Source organism: Haliotis rubra, unplaced genomic scaffold, assembly GCF_003918875.1.
Source record: "Haliotis rubra isolate DU_JTF1 unplaced genomic scaffold, ASM391887v1 Scf804, whole genome shotgun sequence".
Classification (NCBI taxonomy): domain Eukaryota; kingdom Metazoa; phylum Mollusca; class Gastropoda; order Lepetellida; family Haliotidae; genus Haliotis; species Haliotis rubra.
In genome coordinates, this window is record NW_025767529.1 from 196,056 (window position 1) to 207,804 (window position 11,749).

The 11,749-nt window shown below is 41.1% G+C and overlaps 1 protein-coding gene and 1 long non-coding RNA gene across 3 annotated transcripts; one reads left to right on the forward strand and one right to left on the reverse strand.

Moving 5' to 3' along the window:
- Positions 1 to 141: 141 nt before the first annotated feature.
- LOC124261692 (failed axon connections homolog) lies at positions 142 to 3,150 on the reverse strand. Of its 2 annotated transcripts, none has more exons than XR_006894394.1 (4): positions 3,085 to 3,150; positions 2,026 to 2,140; positions 742 to 949; positions 142 to 492 (listed from the first exon to the last, which is right to left on the reverse strand). XR_006894394.1 is itself a non-coding variant. In XM_046696044.1 (4 exons), the coding sequence occupies exons 1-4, from the start codon at positions 3,087 to 3,089 to the stop codon at positions 267 to 269; spliced, it is 543 nt and encodes a 180-aa protein (XP_046552000.1). In that variant the 5' UTR covers positions 3,090 to 3,150; the 3' UTR covers positions 142 to 266. The 2 variants fall into 2 exon arrangements, 1 of the variants encoding a protein (XP_046552000.1); XM_046696044.1 differs by having other exon boundaries at positions 742 to 938.
- A 2,618-nt stretch (positions 3,151 to 5,768) lies between these two features.
- LOC124261703 lies at positions 5,769 to 9,004 on the forward strand. The gene is made up of 2 exons (XR_006894403.1): positions 5,769 to 5,804; positions 8,604 to 9,004. It is a non-coding gene; the product is annotated as an uncharacterized LOC124261703 (long non-coding RNA).
- Positions 9,005 to 11,749: the final 2,745 nt, after the last annotated feature.

The window sequence follows — 11,749 nt, forward strand, 5'->3', positions numbered from 1 at the left end:
TCAATCAATTTCATGACCAGTCAATAAAAAAATGAATCAATCAATAAACAATTAACTCATCAAACAATCTCCACGTAACATCTATTTCGTTAAAAATGATGATACAAAACAGACAACAATTTAAAGCCCCACAGGGCCCGACCCTTCTGTCATGAGTCATCGGGAAACAGAAGTCCTCAACTTTGAGTGGCCTCGTCCTCGTTTAGGCGTATGGGAACACAAACACAAAGCAAATGTTAGCCAACACAAACTTATCTATGCTGAAGTCAAAGACAACTCGCCTTGCATTCCTTACCTAGGTAGACTGACAGTGATCTCAAATCACCCTCCATAATATGCAGGCTTTCTTCATGGGAGTGTGGTCTGATTCCGTGAGCTTTCATCTGGTTCAGATACACGCGTATACCATACCAAATAAATAGTTTGTTGAACCTATTTCCGGGCATACTTGTCATAAACTCCATATTTTCCATTCTAGCCATCCCCATACACCTGGAAAATAACATCTCTCATCAACCATGCGGCAGTAGTAATAATTTTGACTTCCTCCCCATGGCAGAACGCCAGACATGAGTATTTACATATTATATCCACATAAAATCTGTGTTTTTGTAGATCCGGATGCCATAGTATCCCTTCCATATATTACGATCTACAAAAAAACCCATCCCTGCACAAATATTCAGTACATTCACAGAGAAGCTTCATGATGAACAGAGTTCATAGAATGATATAACGTACCAGTATAGATTCACTTCCGCCATCTTCCGAAACGCATGCGCAATAGCTCGTTGTTCCTCGGTCATGTGACTGTTTAGGTTTATGTTTAACTTCCGGTTCAGATACTCGACACAGAACTGAGAGTCCTCTACAGGTTCTCCGTCGTATCGCATCCAGAGGATCTTGCCTTTGGACGACTGTGTCACGCTGAAGTCGTTCTGCAATGTGCCTTGAATGAATGTGTGATGTTTGAACAGTATACCACTCATAATGTCTTCAGCTTAGTAGGGGTGGAAAGTCTGTTCTTAGGACCTTGCTGAAAACCTCGGAGGTTTTGTGTTGTGTTTTCGCCAAGGTTCATACACCTTCATTCGAACCAACTACCAAAGGTTTCTGTCATGATTCAGAAACTATTCACGGCGAATCTCGGATCCCTAGACAAGTCTATGATGGTCATGGGGTACTACAGTGCATTAGCAGGTGCTTGAATATGGCAGTGTTGTCTGTTCCTAAACAATGCTGCAAATGTATGACGTTGCTTCTGTTTAGATTCAGTTCATAGCATCATGTTTTAACCATAATATATCGGAATATGTCGGAATATATTACTGTATAACGTAGCAGTGGTTTGGAATAGTCAGATGTAAAACCCTGGAATAGCATAGACCATAGTATGGAACATTCTGGGAGGCATTTAGCGGTTGTGCGAAGATAATATTTTCACCGCAGATATACTGTCTCGGCATTTAAAAACTTGCCTAATGCAGTGATTAGAGGAACATTAGTTTCGCTGACTTCATGGCTATTATGACTGCTAGTGTTATTTTAATCTCATTATTTAAAATCCAAATCGTGAAGCTATAGCAATAAGAAACGTATATGTATATATAGGTTTTAGGCATCCGCGTAACTAACTATTACCATTTGACAATAATATTATGTGTGGCACCTCTGATGAACATGTCCAACAAGCACAGGGTTGGCTGCCCCCCCCCCCCCATCAATACCCCGCCCCCAGCACGCACGTGCTCCATCCTACTACAATGGACAATTCCCGTTAACTGTGAACAAAATAATTTCAGCCTATGTCATTGACAGTGAATTTCAGGAATTATTTTAAGGACAAATGAAAGAGTTTCCCAATCCATAAGACAAATATGACGTTCCTTGATGTAGTTCAGTGTTACAGCAAAACAGTCTTAAACTTTCATTCATAACTTTAATTTATGTATTCGCGTCACTCACATCAGTGTTGAGTGTATTTAAATATATATTACTTATAGCTGCTTTATTATGAATACTCACTGTGTATTCTATTTTAGCCATTCTGAGGAAAGTATCTAGTTTAACAGCAAACGGAGACGGACTTGGCGCTCGGGGACTTCGGAATAGTTGGTAAAGAATCACTTTGGCTGCAGAGCTTAGAAAAGAAAACTTTATTAGTCAATGTAATGAGAAATGCAAATTATTTATTTGTTTCAAAGGAAGTTGTAAATGTATACTTGCTTATTCCCAAACTGGAGCAAGCAGATGTTTAAACACAAAAATATAAATAACCAACTAAAGAACGGTGAAGGTTAAACAAGATGCCGTGGCCACAACTATGAACTATGAATATATCTCATATCCCAACTTCTCAACTTGCAGGTGAACTGAAAATACTGGTCACTGACACTGGCAGGCACTCGGAATCTCTCGGCTCATTCCGTTAGCTTCATAATACCCGAGAAGGTGTAGTGATACCCTGTGACATCACTGTAATCCGTGTAACACTAGATACCACTGTTGAATATCCATACAACTTGTAAAAGAATTCTAAGGAATTGATCACGAGTGGGAGATATTTATATTTTCATAATGAACAATACTTAAAGAAGGGTTATGATTGCCGCTTAATCTTAATTTGTAATGTGATGGTAAGGTGAACAAGTTAACAAGAGGATCTTTTTCCATTTCGGATTCATTCCACTGCCTGCAATGTGTCGATGGATTGAGAGAAGTTGAGGTCCCCATGCCAGTGTCACGTCCTTGCAAAATTCCTGCTCCAGAATTATGTAATATTAGCCACCATGTTAGCTTGATCTTCAGATGACGAAGGCATGAAAACATATTCCCATGTGGGAGGCCAATGAACACAACCTCGTCCTTGCCGACCGCATGTGGAACAAGGTGACCCAGTCAGGACGACATAGCACAAGTAGGTTATAACTGTGTGATGTTCCCCACAAAAACAAATACATTCAGCAATTGCACAGCAGCGAGATGAAAGTAAGGTTGCGACCTGCTATCATGGATGATAACTGAAACAGGTTTACCTCCCTCACAACGTTCGTTATTCAAAAGACAATTCTGTATTTGCCTTACCCCATGACTGACTGGAGCTAAACCGCCCGATGGTTGTATTAGGTGCGTGCCCCCTTTCTACAGGATGATATGCACTTAGCATTATCCTGCATTTTCTTTGGTATGTAAGTCTTGCCTCTTATCACACATAACATCTCAAGGGGACCAGCATCGTGTGTGATGATTATTATACTATGGATACTTCTGCAGAATACGATGAGCTCAATAAGAAACTGTCAAAGAACGATGACCATTGGATGCTGTTGGTGCCTGTATTTAAATAGGAAGTGTATGTTGGTTGGTTCAAGCTATATGGCGGCGATCTGTAAGTAATCGAGTCTGGACCAGACAATCCACAGATCAACATCAACAACATCGATCTGCACAGTTGATATACGATGACACGTGTCAACCAAGTCGGGAAGTGTATGTACGCAGACTGCTGACGATTGCATGGTAGGTGTGAAACAGTATACCGCGGTATTAGTAGAACCGCGGTATTTTGCCTTCGGTTCGGTATACCAGAATGCAATACAAACATTCGCTATTTTCGGTTTTGGTACCGTCACATTATGAACTTTTTAAAACCTTTTCTAAAATGTCTCGAAATCATTTTGTCAAATCTATGCTTTTCTTTTTTCTTCTCCTTCTGCATTATGATCACATCTCATATACCGAACGGAAACGAACCGAACCGAATGCCTTGTACCGCAATACGTACCGTGGTAAAATTGTACCGTTTCATCCCTAGCGCATAGGACTGTACACATTGCTGGAACGATGCAGTGTTGGAGATGAACATGAGGAGATTACTCCATGGCCTCCATCAACATCAGACCACGTCATGACGGCGCTTCTCGTGCCGCTACATCAAGGTGCCGGATGAGTGAGTTTAGGTTTACGCCACACTCAGCAGTATTCCAATTATATGGCGGCGGTCATCAAGGTACCGAACTATAACTTGTGAGTGTGTGTGGTAAAGTCACTATGGCCATATTTCAGTCATATCGTGTCCATAGCACATCATATTTAGATAATTCATGATGCTAGGTTATGCAATATGTCTGGGAAGGACAGCAGAGCGACTAGAATATCACAGTTAGAGATTTTAAACTAGCGTTTAACTTAAGTTATGTACCATTGAGGACCTTACAATATAAAATCGGATTATAAATCACTAGCAACGGAAGGTAGATCACCATACTAGGAACCATCGGTACTTATAGTACGTTTGCTAACTGCAAGGACCTTTGCTGGATTCACACAATCCCTTCAGATGTTGACGATTATGTGAGATGAAATCCCGTAGTGATATAGATCTCAGACGTTTATCAGTTTGAAACCAACGAGGATGAACACCCACCAAACCTTTCACTTAAATGAACTAGTGGAACAAGCCCATATACCCAACACCCAACCTATCCTTTAGCAGAATGAACTATACAGTTAACCAACAAACCACCTAGGACAATTGCCACCAAATTATTCTAATAATAATAGTGAGTACAATTGCCACCCAAATGTTTATGTAATTTTATTATAGAAAATGTATGCAGGTTGTCAATAAACATAACTTTAGATGATGAAAAGTCAATGTTTTCTTGGTATATTCATATTGTGACTTTGATAAACTTTGAACCTTGAAGTAATTTGGACTTTGATGAAATCTAGGCTTTGATGAAAACCTGGAGGTTCCTGGCCCCGGGATCATGAAAAAGTCTTAAGTCTAAAATTTGCTTAACACAAAAAAATGACAGACTTAAGCAAATTTTAGACTTAAGTCACTTTCATGACCCCGGGGCCTGGACATCTTGAGTCGAGAACAATGAGCAGGTGATCACACACATGCTGTCCGTGTGGCAATTGTGCTGGGTAGCAATTGTCCTGGGAAGCAATTGTCCGGGTGACATTTGTCCTGGGTAGCAATTGTCCTGGGTGTCAATTGTTCGGGTGGCAATTGTCCGGGTGGCAATGGTCCTAGACCCGGCTTTGCGCACCCTGGAATGAACTGTACAACATGTCCTCAACCCAGTAACATCGCTGCTCCTTAGTAAAGAAACCATTCTTCAGTTTACATATCTCCTAACAACTCTCTATATTAACACAAACGCTCGAATCCAAAACCAAACCTTTGTTTCTGCCAAGGAGATTGACCATGTTGTGTATGATATCAATGAAGTGAGAATCTGCATTTGCCCTTCTCACCACAAGTCCTGTTTCAGCATCGAGGCATGCAATCACCCAACAAGGTAGCGAGTTTAACGTAGCGAAACTACGCTGGACTTTGCACCGTTGCTCTTAATCAAGGCATCTGCATGGTGTACGGTTGGCTGGTGTGTTGTTTAATGCCACACTTAGCAATATTCCAGCTGGATCTTAATGGGATAGGGATGAGATATAATGGAGTCTATGGTCGCATGACGTACCACTGCGTGCTTGTGGGTGTCTGCTTGTACTAGTTCGAACTAATACCGGTGTGATAGTCCCAGTCCACTCAAACACTTTGGCACCGTGTAACGTGCATGGTCAATTGAAAATACTGATCTTATTCTAAAGGTAAGGGTTCCCTAATTCATTTATTTTCCCCCGAAAGACTTGACAAACAACTAGTTACAGATGTATTGTAAACTTCAACACGGCTTGAATGTTGGCGTGCCTGTTAAGTCACTATATTCCCCATAAGTAGAACTTGATAACCTCTATGAAGGACGGGATGTACATAACACTTATATCGCCGTAAGGTAAGATGAAAGGGTTTAACGTCACGCTCAGAACTTTCTTTATATAGCAACGTACATATACGTGTATGTGTATGCGTGCGTGTGTGTGTTTGTTTGTATATTTGTGTCTGTGTGTTGCTACACGTCTCTGTGTGTATGTTACGCAGGCAAACTGTGATTCCTGCGTGTTCTGTGCACCTAGGAGATGGCCCCAACTGGTGACCTGCAACGCTGATAACACAGTTAATGTATATTTGTACCTTGCGCCAGCCAATCAGTAGCAGTAAACATCGAACCACACCGAGAGGTACATGCTCACATCACTCTAATGGACAAGGACATCTCAGAGGATATTGTATAATCCTAGCTATGGTCGACTTTAAGTATCTTCCATGGTTGTTGACATTTGCCTCCCTAATCTGTTCTTGTTATGGTCAGGACAGTATGGTGTCTGTCCTGAACAAGCTGAAACAGTTTGAAGAGGATCTGCTCGAAAATAAGATGGATATACTTCGTATGGAGAAAAGAGTACTTGACACCATAGATGTCACGGGGACATCATTGAGAGCTGAGTTAAAGGAAAACATACAGGATGAAGTGAGAGAAGCCATGGCCGAGATTCTACAAGGAGAGTCTCTTCAAGACATGGTAAAAAGTCAGGTTGTCTCTGAAGTGCGGCATCTGAAGCAGGGCTACCATCAGATGAAGAGGCAGTTGTATCATGTGTCAAGGTCGCTCCGAGATTTCCAGAACGAGACGACCGTATTTCACGACTCTCTCCTGAAGAAGGCAGGTATGTGGAATGGAAAGACTTCGTATGATATATGTATCAGGGATAAGCATAAACTGGAAAAAGAACTAAGGGAGAGTAAGGTCTATGCTGCTGATCTCAAGACTCGGAATGAGGAGCTGGAAGATTTAAATGAGACATGTCAGGTCCAATTATCACGACTGAAAATAGCTCTTGCTGCGACTGCTTCTTCCCAAGCAACTCAACATGTTACGTCTACAGTCACGCCACCTGTGTCGACAACGCTGGTGAAGACACCCAGGCAAAAAGAGGAGAAAAGTAGGATTCTCATTGCTCCAGGTTGGTCATCTACCCAACATCAGTTCCGTCAACTCAACATTCACAGTAACTCCCTGAGTGTCTATCAGTACCACACCATGGTGAAGGTCACATGTATTGCATATACAACAAAGAAAAGGAAACTTCTCATAGGGCTACGCAACCTTGATAAGATAGTGTCATCTACCCTGGATACACGTCACGTGACGGTATTAAGAGAACGTGTAAAGACATATGGCATGGCAGTGGATGAAGATCGGGACATCGTATTCATATCCACCGTTGAACCACGACACTCAATCAGCCGCATGTTTACACAGGGGAAAGACTTCACTGCCATCATTGACTTATCCCAGTACGGTGGTTATCCAAGGCAAATAGCTCTTGACACAAAGAGAAGGAGGATATATGGGTGTGATGACAGGAAACTGTTCACTGTGACATATGATGGTCAAGGTCTGACGACATTAGCCACAGGAAGCCAAGTGTATGCTGTAACCCTTGATCAGACAGCCGGTGTGTTGTATTATGGTGCACAGAAGAAACTGATGAAGATGACTGTGTCCAATAATGTGAGATTAGAGGTGACCACACTGAACACCGTCCCCTGGAACCTGGGACTGTATAAAGGCACTATCTACTACAGTAGCCATGGTTCTCCTATTGTAGGTGCAACTGATGTGACATATAACACTGTGGCATATACTCTCCAGTCAGTCAGTATGAAGGGGGCAGGTGCTTTACTCATGTGTTTGGTTCCTTGAATGTTATAATCCATGTGTTACCATCAGTTATGGAAACTTTGCACATTAACAATCTCTGACTGAAGCACTTCTACTGACGACCTCATGATCATGAAGGCGAATATTTAGAGAGAATTGGTATTCACTCATTGTACAATTATACGATACCCCATGCAAAGGTTGGGTACTAATAGTGACGTGCTGTGTACACCTTAACGTTCGAAGGGCCATTCTGTTCATATAGTGTCACGTAATTTTCAGGTCAAACGATGACCTTTGTTGTTCGACGTCAGGCAATATTCATTATCTTAACCATGTTATAAACGGCGGATGTGACTAGATGGACAGGACACGCTTACGCTGTGAACTAATGGAGTCATAACTGATTCCCAATGATCCACTGATATACTCTTCACCACTATTTTACCTTTCAGCCAAATGGAATCTCTTTCTGAGAATAATCGTTAATCTTTTGTGTTGACGTTACTATTTAGGTGCTAGCTTTACGCTAGCTTACTAGCTTCAGTGCCTGAAATATATGCGAGTAAATGTATAATGATGTCAAACACCGCTTATAAGTCTGTGTTGGTGTGTCTCTAATTCAGATGGGAAACCCACTCAAAACACTGTATTGAACCAGTATCTGTCAATTAAATATTTCCGACGGGGGGATATGAACCTTCGGTGTTTTCAATGTAAAGTTAGGTAACCTGTATATGTAGAAGACGTGAATCAGGTCAAATCTACACGTAACCAAGCTGTTCATTATTTTGCAAGACACGTGAATTTATTCTTCCATGTTTATCCATCATATATCAAATGTATTGGCTCGTGACATATGAGCTTGAATTAGCGTCTATATACTACTGAAATAAAGGAACTGTGCATTATTTGATGTTATGCCGTTTGTTAATACAAGAATGATAATAACATTATTTGTGGTGTTTTCCTTAATGACTGTTGAACTGTTGACAGGATAATATTGTAATATGTATGATTTGACTTTAGGTATCATGACACGCCCTTGGAGAGATGTGGTGTCAAAAGTCAGTTCACAAATTCAGTATCGTGCGTGTCCACCATTGACGTTGATGCTGACGTGACAACGACAAAGCATAGACGACACTGAGCAATTGAAAAACGTGGATTTATGGTTCCTTGTTTGTCCATATTGGTCGTGTCATTTGAGGTTGGATTGGCGTCTATATCACAGTACATCCTCGTGTCCCTCGTGTATAGACAACAGGATTTGTGTAATGCAATAGTTGTGATTAAATCAACGACGAATCACATCATTCCTGATAACAAATATATACCACGTACGCCATTCCAACGGCGGATCTTGTCTGACATGATACTTATACGATGAACTCGGGTTGATGTAATCAGTAAATACTTCCTTAACAGTTCTATAGCAACCGCCTTTGTTAACAACTTATTTAAACCAATGCTTCTTTACCCGTTGTTCCGCTGATACGAAGGCACCTGCCAGTTGATCCCCTGAGAGTATTCAGTAGCAGAGCTTACATTCGATAGTACTATATTCCTGAAAACTGACTGTTATGAAAACACAACTTTATGGACTTTACCGAATCCTACAGGAAACAACCTGATAAAATTACAACATTGTTTAACACAAAACATATAACTACTGAGGCCCATTGGTCGTCTGTACATTGTTGACATTTGGTGAGTGTGTTCATCAAACTGGTGGAACGCTGTCTTAAAATAGTCACAGGTAGTACTTGATAATTTTCCAAGGCATCATATTACATTTTGGAATACAAACATAGAAAACAAACGTTGACAGTGAATGCAATGATATCTTGCGTGACTCGTAGATTGTTTTATGTAAGGAAGCATATTGTTTCACGTTGAGAAACACCTCTATTCTTTGGTTGGTCAGGCTCACTGACGTGGTTGAACAACAACAACAACAACATCATCATCATCAAGAACAACAACAACAACATCAACAGCAACAACAATATTCATAGCGTATCTGTTCCGCACATATATCCATGTCTCAGCATGCTCAAAGCGCTACAATCTGCCTATCATTACCCTGGATAACCCAAGCTGAAGGCGGCAGAAGGTGACTACAGCATCCAGTGAACAGCTAGACAAGGCGCTGGAAATGAATTATTATTATTATGAGTATAAATACGCATAGTGCGCTCTGCAGATTCAAATTCCTGCTCCTGACCAACACGTCACATTCCAAATTGTTCACCGCTCATAAAGGTACACATCCAATCATAAATATTGAAATCGAGGAGATGTGTTCATGACTTATATGCATTAAAAGATGCAGTACTTGATTTCAGAAATTATTTATTTTTCATGAACGTTTACATGATGCACACTTACCTTTCTCCGTTAGTGTACACGTGACTTTCACTTTGCAGAAACTGGGCGGTGGAGTATCCTTCCTAGTGTTAAAGCGTTCGCTCATCACGCGGAAGACACGGGTTCGATTCCCCACATAGGTACAATGTGGTAAACCCATTCCTGACATTCCCCTCCGTGATATTGCTAGAATGTTACCAAAAGTCATAAAACAATATTCGCTCACTCACTCACTCACTCATTTACTTTGTAGTAACGGGATTCCCAGTCTGGGCAGCTATCGTGGGCAGTGGGCGTTGTCTCTAGCTCCTATACGGTACTGGTACGTGCCTGTATCATTGTGACTTTTTTTAGTTTGAAAAAGAAACAGTTTGGTCATGTATTTATTCACAATTTTAACCCCTATATAAAGATTATACAATGCAAGTCGAACAATCCACATTTAAGAAGCCTGGTGTGTTTTATCTTATTTGAGCGCCACCATGGGTTGCTGAAGATTAATTCCCACCCGGGTATCCATGGGTCTCCAAGTAAGAAGTACAACATAGGAAAGTGGCCTGAATGTGTCCTAACATGTTCTAATCATATCTGACAGTCTCAAGCAAATAACTGAATGTCTAGTATATTGCAGGATTATGGTACATATTAAGATTATTTTATCATATGAAACAACTTGTAAATACTAGTATACTTAAAGTATTTTCAGTATGGTTAAAGAGATACCGATGTCATTAAAAAGGAAACGTCTTCATTAGGAATTCAAAGCCAGAGGCGAGGTGATTGAGTGAGTGAGTTTGGTTTTACGCCGCTGTTAGCAAAATTCCAGCAACATCACGGCGGGGGACACCAGAAATGGGCTTCACACATTGCACCCATGTGGGGAATCAAACCCGGGTCTTCGGCTTGACGAGCCAACGCTTTAGCCACTAGGCTACCCCGCCGCCCCCCCAGAGACAAGCTAGTGCGTGGAACGTGGTTTTCTCAAACCGGAAGTAGTGACGCAAACCGGAAGTGTTCATTAATTCGTGTTGAAGGTAGTTATATTTGTATGACCTTCTGTTCAATATACTGCATTGGACATGTTCTACCGGAGATGCAAATGACTTGTTTTCACGGGTAGAGGGGGTTACATTTGTGCTGCTTTGGACAAAATTAGGGATCAGAAATGATTCGGAATGAATGTATTGTTTTGTCTACAGTTGATGCCGGTTGTTCCCTGTGCAATACCATTTCCTCGTGTCTCTGTGAACCAATGCAGCTTTTGATTTATTGTAGTATTATCATTTCTTCGTGTCTCTACGAACCAGAACACCACTTGTTTTATTGTAGTAATACCATTTCCTCGTGTGTCTATGAACCAGAACACCACTTGTTTTATTGTAGCATTACCATTTCTTTGTGTCTCTATGAACCAGAACACCACTTGTTTTATTGTAGTAATACCATTTACTCGTGTGTCTACGAACCAGTACACCTCTTGTTTTATTGTATGAATACCATTTCCTCGTGTCTCTATGAAACAAGTACACCTCGTTTTATTTCAGTAATACCATTTCCTCGTGTTTCTATGAACCAGTGAACTTCTCGTCTAATTGTTGTAGCGTCGTGTCCTCGTGTTTCTGTGAACCGGTACACCACTTGTCTACTTGTTGTAGCATCGTGTCCTCGTGTTTCTGTGAACCGGTGCACCACTTGTCTAATTGTTGTAGCATCGTGTCCTCGTGTTTCTGTGAACCGATACACCACTTGTCTAATTGTTGTAGCATCGTGTCCTCACGTTTCTGTGAACCGGTACACCACTTGTC